Raw genomic sequence first — 13,713 nt, forward strand, 5'->3', positions numbered from 1 at the left:
ACTTCAAGGAAATTCATTATCTGTCATAATAAATCCAAAGATGGGGTGGCTGAAAGCACAATATGACTAGGGGTCGTGCTTGCTCTTTTTGCTTCTGTCCTCCTTCATGTGTTAACTCTGTCCTCAGGGTAGTAACAACTAGAGCAGTTCCCACTGTCATGTCTAGATGTGACTGCCTCTTGAAGAAGAGGTGCTCTCATGCTGTGCAGCTTTGTGGGGAATATGGAAACTTTTCCCACATCTCTAATACCTTTTCTTGGCTCATTCACTAGAAGTGCCTCATGCCCTTAAACCAGCTACTATCAAGAAGCATGAGACTACCCTTATAAAACTTATACCAGCCAACAGCCAGGATTTGGAGGTGTGGCTGTTGATAAGAAGAGATACCTCAATAAAACACAGGTTCTGTTAGAAGATATGGATGGGGCTGGGCGTGGTGGCTCACACCTGTAATCCCAGCACTTTGGAGACCAAGGCAACTGGATGACTTGAGGTCAGAAGTTTGAGACCAGCCTAGCCAACATGGTGAAGCCTCATCTCTACTAAAAATACAAAAATTAGCCGGATCTGGTGGCGCATACCTGTAATCCCAGCTACTCAGGAGGCTGAAATAGGAGAATTGATAGAACTTGGGAGGCGGAGGTTGCAGTGAGTGGGGATTGCGCCACTGCACTCCAGCCTGGGTAAAAAAGAGTGAGACTGTCTCAAAAAAAAGGAAAAGAAAGTATGGATGGTTAGGAATGGATTTTTGATAGGCCCACAGCTGTTTCAATCATGGTAAGAGATCTTTACTGAATTTTTTTGTGGATCACCTTCTGAGTCACATTTAGATGTTTTCTGCATCCTATCTTTTAAAACCTTATTTTTTATTCATTGAGCCAGGGTAGTGACAAGGACGTGGATGAAGGACTGAGCTATGGATAGAGAATTAGTTGGCACATACTGGTAGTGACTTGATTGTCAGTGAGAAAGGGATTTGACATTCCTTATATTTTGACTGTTATGCAATGAATCTGAACTAAATAAATGAATTTTTAAGCCTTTTGAAAACAATCTAATGCCTAAATTTCTTGTGAAATTTTTTTTGATATTCAGTTTTTAAGCACTGGCATTCAGAAAATTGTTTTCCTTTCTCATTTTCAATAGAAGAAAACCATTGTTTTTTCTGTGTTTTACAAATATGAAGATGTTAAGAGAAAAATCAATCCCTGTCTATATCTTATAGATTAATAAGATGTTTGTGAAATGACTTTTGCTGTTACATTTACACAATTATAGTTATTAAAGCTACTTGTTTAAAACATAAGTAATTATTGTATGTGATAAATGAAGATGCTTTACTTCTTATATATCTGAATTTAAGGACTTGACCACTTACGTTGTCTAAGGTTTTTCAATATTTTTGCTTAAAGTGAGGCCTTATGTAACCTAGGAAGAAGCTAATTGTATACTGAATGATATCTATGTCTTGCAGATATCAAACCTTCCAATATTCTTCTGGACAGAAGTGGAAATATTAAACTCTGTGACTTCGGCATCAGTGGACAGCTTGTGGACTCTATTGCCAAGACAAGAGATGCTGGCTGTAGGCCATACATGGCAGTAAGTGTTAAGTCCAGGCCTTCTTGTTTGATAGTCATTGCACAGAGAACCTATGTTCTTTTGTGCTGACCATTAGTCATGCGATTTTACCATGAAACTGCTAGAATATTTCCCTTACCCTTAGGCCCATGCTCAGGTCCTAGCATCTCCATGAAACTTTGCTAAATTATCCCAGTCAGCTCCTGTTTTCACTGTCTTGCTTTATTTCTCTTATTTGGTATTTAGCAGTTGTGGTCTTCTGATTATTGTTTGTTTATTATATTCAATTCAACTCATTAAGCAGATGGTAACTTCTCAGAAAGTTCCTACTATCCCTTAGTGAGACAAATGGGAAGCCTTGGGTTCATAGCAGAATTCACTATGTATTACAGAGTCTGAAGCTGTATGTTTTGAATATTGTCAGTCCCTGTTTTAGGGGTAGATGAAGCACACCAACAAATGCAGAAGTCGAGGCCTTCACTATTTTGCAACCTGGAGCCTCTTTTTCTGCAAAGAGACAGATGTACACTATCCATCCATAGATATCACACTCATCTTACCCCAGTATATTTGCATACAGTGTTCCTACAGCCTTTATTTTGATCTATATTTGAATAAGAATTTAGTGTCTGTGTTTCAGACATTTCCCGAGGTGTTGATGTCTTTCTTTAATGTTGCCATGGTTCTTTGGGGACAAATGTGACACAAGCCAGGCGCGGTGGCTCACACCTGTCATCCCAGCACTTTGGGAGGCCCAGGCAGGAGGATCACAAGGTCAGGAGATCGAGACCATCCTGGCTAACATGGTGAAACCCTGTCTCTACTAAACATACAAAACAAAATTAGCCAGGCATGGTGATGGGCGCCTGTAGTCCCAGCTACTCGGGAGGCTGAGGCAGGAGAATGGCGTAAACCCGCAGGGCAGAGCTTGCAGTGAACCGATATTGCGCCTCTGCACTCCAGCCTGGGTGACAGAACGAGACTCCATCTCAACAACAACAACAACAACAACAACAAAAAATGCGACACATAAGGTTTTATGGTTGTTTCTTGAGGCCTTCCTGCCAGCAGCATTTCTTTCCATCTTTGTAGACTCTTTTCAACTAAAGATAAGCTTAGAATTGAATAAAATTTTTCTTTTTCTTTGTTTCCTCCTTGATATATATGTTTTCAAACCTAGTGCTATAAATAATAAAAAAGTAAGAGTCACAGGCTAGATATCATAGGTGTTCTATATTGTTTGTGATATATTGTTTGTGAATAGATAGGCTTAGTGCTACTACAAATTTCAACTTACTGCATTTTTCAGTCCTCTTGGTTTTGTTATGTCTTCCCATATCACTTTTTCTTCAGATGAACATGTAAAAGGAGCGTGTGTGTGTGTGTGTGTGTGTGTGTGTGTGTGTGTGTGTGTGTAGACACCTAACCTGTGTGGTAAGACCTTCTTTTAAACTTTCGGTTTTGTGGATGTTGACTGGCTGGGCAGATTTCTTGACTCAGTTTGGAAGATCATTTGTTATCGTGATAACTAGGGACAAATGGCATAATAGTTTCAAAGGCAGGAAATAAAAATAATTAGACATGGAGCATTGGGAAATGTGATTTACATATTTATTAAGGATACCCTGAGAATGAACTGAAATTGTTATCTACAGTTTTAGGGCTTGTCTCAATACTAACAGTGACTAAATGTTTTTGTTGTGTGACACTAAGAATTATATTTGATGGAAGCAGGCTTTGAAAATGCAATTGAAGCCCAGATAAAGTAGAATACTTTGAATTCAGCTTTTAAAGAAAGACACAGACTTTCTTTAAAACAGACTTTCTTCATTCTTGTGCAGAGATATGCTTTGCAGGCCCAGGAGATGTAAGACTTCTGTTTTCCTGCTGACCTTCATCTGTGGAACACAAAGGCTGATAAACTCTTCGCCTCTAATCTTTACTGGACCAAACGAAATTCTTCTGTCCATTCTCATCTTTTAAAGCCTATTTAGATAGACAAGAACTTAATGTTAATTTTAAAAGCCTTCAAGTGGTTTAACTTTTCTTCAAATATTGACAAAACATGTTGGAGGTATATCATTTTATTTGAGATTTATAATTGTCTTTAGTCTACAGGACTTAGGATTACTCATTGGATTGTGCAACATAAAAAAATAAATAAAATGTAGAGTTTACACATAAATTTTCCCATAAATGGATTTCCTGTAAACATTTTCCCAACTCCATGCCCTCATATAGGTACACAGTCTTATGTTGCTTAACCATGGGAATATGTTCTGAGAAGTGTGTCATTAGGCGATTTTGTTGTGCAAAATCATAGAGTGTACATACACAAACCTAGATGGTATAGCCTACTACACACATAGGCTATATGGTATAGCCTATTGCTTCTAGTCTGCAAGCCTATACAGCATGTTACTCTACTAAATACTGAAGGTAGTTATAGCACAACAGTAACTATTTGTGTATCTAAATATAGAAAAGATAGGTCAAAATATGGCAAAAAGGAGGTAGAGGCAACACTCCAGAGGAAAGATGGAAGACTACCAGGCTGCCGAGGAGACTGCTTTTGTCGTTGATGAGTTGAGCAGATTGTAAAAGAGGCTATAGAAAGCGCAATTGGTGGTAACGCTTATCAACACAGCAAAGTGAATCAGTGGACCACAAATGTAGTAGAACAAACTTCAAGCCAACTCACCAAGCTGGGAAAACCACTGGAATATGTTGTGACCTGTGTAATTATGCAAAAGAACGCAGCTGGATTACACACGGCAAGTTCCTGCTTCTGGGACAGCTCTGCTGACAGGAGCTGCACCATGCGATGGGAGAATAAAACCATGTACTGCATCGTCAGTGCCTTTGAACTGGGTATTGGACCTCCTAGTCCAGCCTGTGACCTTCCTCCGGTAGTTCATCTTCTAACACCAGCTATGAATTCAGTGAACTCTTTTCCATTCTTTTTAATTCTGTTTTGTGGCACTCTCAAAATGTAGAGAAAAAAACAAATGACTGCACTGTTACATGAACTGTGCACTAAACTCAGATGAGCATCCCTGTAGGTCACCTGCAGCCTGCGTTGCCACTTGTCACTCTGAATATTTCTTTTCAAAGGTGCTAAAATCTGAAATCTTCTAGTGTGAAACTTGCTATCCTCTCTGAAATGATTCAAATACACTGATTTTCCATACTTTATACTTTTGTTAGAATAAATTATTCAAATCTAAAAAAATATGATATGAAGAATAAATAATGGTTCACTGAGAGAAGGCACTTTTCATGAATGGAGCTTACAGGACTAGAAGTTGCTCTGGATGAGTCAGTCAGTGAGTGGTAAGTGAATTTGCAGGCCTAGGACACTACTGTAGACTTTATAAACACTGTACACTTAGGCTACACATTTATAAAACATTTTTTCTTCAGTAATAAGTTAACCTGAGTGTACTGTAACTTTTTTACTTTATATACTTTTCAATTAACATTTTTAAAACTTTTTTTGTATTAACACTTAGCTTAAAACACACACTTACAGCCATACAAAAATATTTTCTTTCAGGCCGGGCGCGGTGGCTCACGCCTGTAATCCCAGCACTTTGGGAGGCCGAGACGGGCGGATCACGAGGTCAGGAGATCGAGACCATCCTGGCTAACACGGTGAAACCCCGTCTCTACTAAAAAGAAGTACAAAAAACTAGCCGGGCGAGGTGGCGGGCGCCTGTAGTCCTAGCTACTCGGGAGGCTGAGGCGGGAGAATGGCGTAAACCCGGGAGGCGGAGCTTGCAGTAAGCGGAGATCCGGCCACTGCACTCCAGCCTGGGCGACAGAGCGAGACTCTGTCTCCAAAAAAAAAAAAAAAAAAAAAAAAAAATATTTTCTTTCTTTATATCTTTATTCCATAAGGCTATTCTGTTCACTTATTTTTTCTTTTTAAACTTTTTTGTTAAAAACTAAGACATCATTCTAGGCCTATAGATGGGCAGGATCGTTAATATCGCTGTCTTCTACATCCACATCTTGCCCCACTGGAAGGTCCTCGGGGGCAGTAACATGCAGGGAGCTGTCATCTCCTTTGTTACCAATGCCGCCTTCATAATACCTCCTTGAAAGACCTGCCAGAGGCTGTTTGATAGTTAACTTTTTTTTTAATAAGTAGAAGGACATCAAGTATACTGTACTGTGCATAATTGTATGTGCTATACTTTTAAATGACTAGCAGTGCAATAGGTTTGTGTAAAACAGCATCACCACAAGCGTGAGTAATGTGTCGCTGTATGTTATGAGGGCTATAGTGTCATTAGGAGATAGGAATTTTTCAGCTCCATTATAACCTTATGGGACAACCTTTGTATATGTGGTCTGTCGTTGACCAAAATGTTGTTTTGCAGCACGAGACAATTTCTGTATGTTGGTATGGATGTGCCAAACCACCTGAAAGTAAGTTATGTCATGCATTTTATTCTAAACACTTCAGTGCATATCTCCCAAGAAAAAGACCATTCTTCTACATAACCACAATATCTTTACCACACCTAAAAAAACAAACAAGAATGTCATCTTTGAGTATCCCCATTCCAAAAATTCAAAACCCAAAATGCTCCACAATATGAAATGTTACCAGCACCAGTATGACCCAAGTTGAAAATTCAGCTGACCTTATGCGATGGGTCACATTCAAAATGCAGGTGCACCACACCTTGTTTATTCAGTGTTCCCAAAGTATAAAAGACCCTTGTACCTGCTTTAGCTGCAATATATCTTTTCCACACATGCCCAGATTTTCCCCACATAAGCATGCCTACAAAGGGTAATAAAATGGCATGTATGCAGGTCAGATGTGCTAATGACAGATTCCACACTATACCCCACATGGGGTCAAGACCTACCTGCATTACTCATTGTATATTTTTTGTTTGTTTGCTCATTTTTTGCTCAGTAGCTTAAAGATAATGTTGAAAATGTCAAAGAGGCCTGCAGATACCCCTAGAAAGACAGCAGTTTGTTAAAGGGGAAGTGTTTATTTTTATAGCACAGAAAGTCAAGCTGTTAGAGAAATTGGACAATGGTGTAAGTGCGAAATGTCTTACAGTAAAGTGCGGTGTTGGTATGACCACCATATATGACCTGAAGAAACAGAAGGAGAAACTACTGAAGTTCTGTGCTGAAAGTGATGAACAAAAGTTACCGACAAATAGAAAAACACCACCTATAGCTGAAAATGAAGATCTTGATAATGAATTGAAAGAATGAATCTGTCAGACTCACAGGGAACACATACCACTTGATAGTATGCTCGTCATGAAATGAGCATCTACCATGATGAACTGAAAACTGAAGGGAACCGTGAAGATTCAACAGGCTGGTTACAGAAATTTAAGAAAAAACATAGCATTCACTTTTTAAAGATTTCTGGTGATAAAGCATCTGCCGATCATGAAGCAGTGGAGAACTTCATTGATGAGTTCGCCTGGGATAGTGATGATGAAAATTCAACATCAGAACAGGTATAATGCTGAGGAAATACCACTGTTTTGGCATGATTGCCCCAGAAAGACACTACAGCTGTTGAGACAGCCCCTGCAGGATTTAAGGATGCCAAGGGCAGAAAAACTGTAACGGGATGTGTTAATGCAGTAGGCACGTATAGGTATAAATCTGTAGGAGGCAAAAGCTTGCATCCTTCCTGTTTGCAAGAAGTGAATGTCTTACCAGTGCATTATTATGCTAATCAAAAGGCCTGGATCACTCGGGATACCTTTTCTGATTGGTTTCATGAATGTTTTGTACCGGTGCCTTATGCTTATTGCAGGGAAGCTGGACTGAAAGAAGACTGAAAGATTTTGTTATCCATTGACAACTGTTCTCCTTATACTGCAACCGAAATTCTCATAAAAAACAATGTTTATGCCATGTACTTTCGCCCAAATGTGACTTCATTAATTCAGCCGTGTGACCAGGATATCCTTATATCAGTGAAGGGTAAATATAAAAACACTTTCTTGAACATCATGCTAGCAGCAGTGAACAGAGGTGTGGGTGTGGGAGGTTTGCAGAAGGCATTTAGCATGAAGGATGTCTCATATGCTGTTGCCAGGACTTGGCCATCAGTGACGTAAGACGCAGTTGTGCATGCTTGGCATAACCTTTGGCCTGTGACTATTCAGTGGTGGTGGTGGTGGTGGTGATGATGATGAAGAAGAAGAACAAGGTAGTGACTTGGGATGGATTCCATATATTAAAGTGAGAAAAAAATGATATCTGACCTCCTTTTATATGCAAAAAATACATCTTTCGAGTCTGTCAGTAAACTGAAAGAAGTGGATATCAAGGTAATATTTTTATTACCAAATAATGAAGCTTCAGTTTTTCATTTATTGACCAATGATGAAATAGCTGAAATGGTTCTGAATCAAGTGATGATGAAGATGACGTTAACACCGAGGAAGAAATGCCCATAGAAAGAGCACACATTCTGCATATCAAAAGAAACTGTCAACAGAGTAAACGGACAACCTACAGAGTGGAAGGAAATACATACAAACTATGCATCTCACAAAGTTCCAATATCCCGCATCTATAATGAACTTAAATTTATAAGAAAGAAAACAACCTCATTAAAAAGTGAGTGAAGGACACGAACAGACACTTTTCAAAAGAAGACATGCATGCATCCAACAAGCATATGAAAAACACAATGTCACTGATCATTAGAGAAATGCAAATCAAAACCACAATGAGACATGTCTCACACCAGTCAGAATGGCTGTTAAAAAAAAGTCGAAACAGCAGATGCTGGTGAGGTTATGGAGAAAAGCGAGTACTTATATACTGTTGGTGGAAATGTAAATTAATTAAACCATTGTGGAAAGCAGTGTGGTGATTCCTCAAAAAGCTAAAAACAGAATTGTCATTCAACCCAGCGGTTCCATTACTGAAATTGGGTATTTAACAAAAGGAATAGAAGTCATTCTGTCATAAAGACACACACACACATATGTTCATTGCAGTGCTATTCACAATAGCAAAGACATGGAATCAACCTAAATGCCCATCAGTGGAAGACTGGATAAAGAAAATGTGGTACATATATACTGTGGAATACTCTGCAGCCATAAAAAAGAATGAGAGCATGTCCTTTGTGGTAACATGGATGGAGCTGTAGGCGATCCATTAATATCTAAGGATACTTAGCAAACTAATGCAGGAATAGAACCAAATACCACATGTTCTCACTCGTAAGTGGGAGCTAAATGATGAGAACACATGGACACAAAGAGCAGCAAAACAGACAGTGGGGCCTACTTGAGTGTGGGAGGTGGGAGAGGATCAGAAAAAATAACTGTTGGGTACTAGGCTTAGTAACTGGGTGACCAAATAATCTGTACAACAAACCCCTGTGGCATGAGTTTACCTGTATAACAAACCTGCATGTGTAATCCTGGGCCTAAAATAAAAATTAAAAAAGAATAAAAATTAGGCCGGGTGCGGTGGTGCATGCTTGTAATCCCAGCACTTTGGGAAGCCAAGGTAGGTGGATCACTTGAAGCCAGGAATTCAAGACCAGCCTGGCCAACATGTGAAACCCCATCACTACTAAAAACACAAAAATTAGCCAGGCACAGTGGCACACGCCTGTAATCCCAGCTACTCAGGAGGCTGAGGCATGAGAATTGCTCAAAGCTGGGAGGCAGAAGTTGCAGTGAGCTGAGATTGTGCCACTACACTCCAGCCTGGGCAACAGAGCAAGATTTTATCTCAAAAAACATAGATAAATAAAAAGGAAAGAAACTAAAAACTAAAAATAAAAATAAATGGAAACAAGCTCCCTCATCTACCCCTCCCAAAAAAATGCTCTTGATGAAAATGTGTAATGGGCTTTATTAAAGGATTAGAGCAGTATGCATTCATAACACAACAGGAAATCGTGTCAGTTTATAAAGTTGAAGAGAGACTTCTAAGACAAAAACCATTGTTAATGTGTTAGATGACTTGGGAGGAAACATTTACAAAGCCATCTAGCAGAATGCCTCCTCATTACTAAAGGACCTACTTCTGGCCCCTCAGATGCCTCTGATGTTTCTTCTCACCTAAAAAAAAAAATAAAATACAGTGTCCAGTAGCCTTTTAATCAAAACACAGCATCGTCGTTGGAGGCCGAAAGCCTGTGGCTGTTTGTTGTTGCTGCTGTTTAACAGCTGACGCGGGTATTCTGGCGATGCTGCTGTGCTGCTTAGTTCCCCAGAACTCATTGTTTTTCACTGTATTAATGATACATCGTATTTTTTCCTGTTGAGTATTTATGTATGAACAAGTGTAACATAATGATTTCCTATTAATAGCATGTAAATTCCGAGTCCGGAATGATGGTGATGCCCAGCAACCACAGATTGTCTACCTGGGTGGCTGAGATAGTGACACTTTTGCTTTTCGGTGGTTCAGTGTACACAAACTTTGTTTCATGCACAAATTTATTTAAAATACAGTATAAAATTACCTCCGGGCTATATATATAGGTGTATATGAAAGATAAATTTCACATTTAGACTTGGATCCCATCCCCAAGATATTATGTACATGCAAATATTCCAGCATTTGAAAAAATCCGAAATCGAAACACTCAGGTTCCAGGCATTTTGGATGAGGATTTTGGATGAGGAATACTCATTCCATATTATCTAATACATAGTTCATGCTCAGATTTCCCATATGTCAAAAAACTATTTTTTAGCTGTCAATCCAGGGTCACGTTAAGATTCCACATTGATTTTAGTTGTTACATTCTTTATTTTAATATATACTGAGCTTGATCATTCTTTTTGTTTTCTGTGACATTGGTGGTTTTGGAAGTGTTTTCAGAAAGTCTCACATTCTTATAATATCTGATTGTTCCCTCATGATTAGATTCAGACTACAACTATTTTTAGACATGCATTCTTCATGTAAGAGGAGTGCTTTTTATTGCATAACATTGCAAAGCACATAATGGTTACTATTTGTAATGTTTACAGACATGCCTTTTTTTAAAGCAGTTAAAACAGTTGCAGAATAGAAACTGGTATGTTCCTCTATTCGTTTAGGTCTTCTTGCCATCTCTCAGCAATGTTTCGTAGTTTTCAGTGTGCAGCTTTTGAAGACCTTTTACATTTATTTCTAAGGAATTCATGGTTTGTGATACTGTGAAAGGAAAATAAAAACTTGGGACCCCGATTTACTATGCCAAAACAAAAAATTCAGCTGAAAGCTGAGTGATGTAAAAAAAAAAAACTGCCTTTCTTTTTGTTCTTAAGCAGATAGCTACAGATAAAGTGTTAAATATCTCCACAGGTAGTTACTCTGTTCACCTTATCTTATTTAAGTGCTGACTTACTAAGGATGAGAGAAATACATAATCGACTATTCCCGTCCTTGCTCCTTTTCTCTTGCAACATACGGATTCAGTAATGTGACTACACCCTCCCTCTTCCCCCTGCTGCCTGCTTTTCCCCTTTAAATATTGAAGCCCTCAAAATCATATTTGGAGAAAGGCACAAACTTCCCTCTCAGGCATGTCCATTGTCCTTGGCAAAATAAACTTTTAAATTGATTGAGACCTGTGTCCGATTTCTTTTTGCCTTAGAATACTGTTATTGGGAATGGAATTAAAAATATTTTCCAATATGTTGCTATTATTATATAGAAATACAGCTGCTTTGCGTGTGTTAACATTGGATCCTGTGACCTTGCTAGTTTAGTTTTACTATTAGTTTCAGTAGGAATTTTCCGTGTCTGTGAATAAAGGTAATGCTTGTTTTCCCCCTTGCCTTTCTCTACTGGCTGGGTCCTCCAATATAATGCTGAATAGTAATAATGATAGTTAACATATTTGCCTTATGCCTAATATTAATTAAAAAGAAAGTGTTCTATGTTTCACCAGTAAGTATGATGTTAACTCTTGCTTATTTTAGATGCCCTTTATGGAAATGAAGATGTTTTCTTCTCTTAGTATGTTGTTACTCCTGTTGTTATTAGTGGGTTTTAAATTTTGTCAGATGCTGATTCTACATTTATTGAGATGATCACATTGTTTTCCTCCATTCTATAAATAATGGTGCGTTGCATTGATTTTCAAGTATTAAGCTAGTATCGTATTCTTGAGATAAACTCTACTTGGTTATGATACATTACCTCTTTGTATGTTGCTGGATTAGATTTGCTCCTATTTTGTTACTTTTGTGTCTTTGTGTACAAGGGCTATTATCTTGTAATGACTTCGTCAGGTTTTCAAAAATGGTTATGCTGGCCTCATGAAATGAGTTGGGAAGCATACCGTCTCTCACTTTTTTGAAAAAAAATTTTGTGTAAGACTAGTGTTACTTCTCGCATATTTGAAAAGAGTTCACCAGTGAGCCCATCTGGGTGTGGACTTTTCTTTCTGGGCAGGTTTTTAATAACATTCATTAAGTAACATGGTTTAAAGGTTATTCACACTTTGATATTCTTTTTGGTAGGTTTTCATTTTCACAAAATACTTCTATTTCATCTATTTCTGTAAGAACAGTAGTAATGTCCCCTCTTTCATTCTGATTTTAGTAACTGGAATCTTTTTCTGTGGGTCAGTCTAGCCAAAGTTGTGTCAATTTTATTGATCTTTCCAAAGTACTGTTTTGGTTTTCTTGACTTTTCTCTATTGTTTTTCATTCCTGTTTTACTTGTCTTCACTTTACTTTTTCTTACATTCTTCCTCCTGCTTGCTTTGGGTTTCATTTGTTCTTTTGTTCTAATTCTTTAAGCTATAAAGTAGCTTTGATTTGAGATGTCTTCTCTTCTAATGTATTCATTTTACATTATAAATTTTCTTCTGAGCACTACTTCTGCTATATCCCACAAATTTTGATAAGTTGTAGTTTCATTTTCATTTACTTCAATTTTTTAACTATTTCTTGAGACTTTTTTGATTCATATGTCATTTAGAGGTGTGTTGTTAAGTCTCCAAATATTTGAGGACTTCGCAGATATCTTCCTGCTACTGATTTCTAATTTATTTTTTTTGTGATCTGAGAACATGCCTTGCATGCTTTCCATCTTTTAAAACAAGGTATGTTTTATGCTCCAGAATGTGGTCAGGATTAAGGAATGTTCCATACTAGTTTGGGGAAAATGTTAATTTTGATGTTGTTGGATGTAGTATTTTTTTCTCTTGGTTGAATATCTGGGATTTTAATGTGTACCTTATCAGACAAATACATATATGTACAACAAAAAAAGTAAATAGCTTACAGTCAATTGTATGCAGCACAGTACTCATGCTCAAAGCAATATACAGAAGTCTTTAAAGTAGTTGGTGCTCACAGGCAGAGAATGTAATACAGTCAACTGTTATGCTTCTGTGGACATTTCTTTCAATAGCAGTTACTCTCAGACTTGGCGAAGGATCCATTGTCAACTCTGTGCCACCGAGACCTTCTCTCTCTCTCCCTGTCCCTGACACATCATTTAGATGGTCCCTAATTTCAAGGAAATGTAAAGCCGTTCCTTTCACAGAAATTACTAAAAATGATTTCTACTGGACATATGATAGGATAATATATTACTGTCTTGGTAGTGCTTTAATTTGGCTACAAATGACTAACAGACAAATATCTTTACACATATGTGTAGTGATAAATTTAGCTTTATTGTGAAGTATGGGTGGAATAATTGTGATAAATTTAGCTCTTGTTTTGCTTTTGTGTCTCAAATATATTGTGGTATGGCCTCATCCACTGAACAAAGTCTTTTTTTTTTTTTTTAATACTTTAAGTTCCAGGGTACATGTGCACAACGTGCAGGTTTGTTACATATGTATACATGTGCCATGTTGGTGTGCTGAACCCATTAACTTGTCATTTACATTAGGTATATCTCCTAATGCTGTCCCTCCGCCCTCCCCGCTCCCCACAATAGGCCCCCATGTGCGATGTTCCCCTTCCTGTGTCCAAGTGATCTCATTGCTGAACAAAGTCTTTTAAAAATCAAAGACAGTCTTTTTTGTTTGTTTGTCACTCATTGCCACAAATGTGACCTTGTAATTCTTTTTTTTTTTACATTTTTTTTATTTTTTAATTTTTTTTTTTGAGACGGAGTCTCACTCTGTCGTCTAGGCTGGAGTGCAGTGGC

General features: G+C 38.0%; 1 protein-coding gene and 1 pseudogene across 3 annotated transcripts in view; both read left to right on the top strand.

The window, feature by feature from the left end:
* Positions 1-13,713, top strand: part of LOC105473552 (mitogen-activated protein kinase kinase 4) — a 122,290-nt gene that overhangs the window by 91,026 nt on the left and 17,551 nt on the right. For all 3 annotated transcript variants that reach the window (XM_011727358.2, XM_011727357.2, XM_011727359.2), the window contains one exon: positions 1,475-1,602. In XM_011727358.2, coding sequence (XP_011725660.1) covers positions 1,475-1,602 — 128 coding nt within the window. The remainder of the gene's footprint in view (positions 1-1,474; positions 1,603-13,713) is intronic.
* On the top strand, positions 3,450-4,519 carry LOC105473551 (dynein light chain Tctex-type 1 pseudogene; annotated as a pseudogene).

This window comes from Macaca nemestrina, chromosome 17 (assembly GCF_043159975.1).
Source record: "Macaca nemestrina isolate mMacNem1 chromosome 17, mMacNem.hap1, whole genome shotgun sequence".
Classification (NCBI taxonomy): Eukaryota; Metazoa; Chordata; class Mammalia; order Primates; family Cercopithecidae; genus Macaca; species Macaca nemestrina.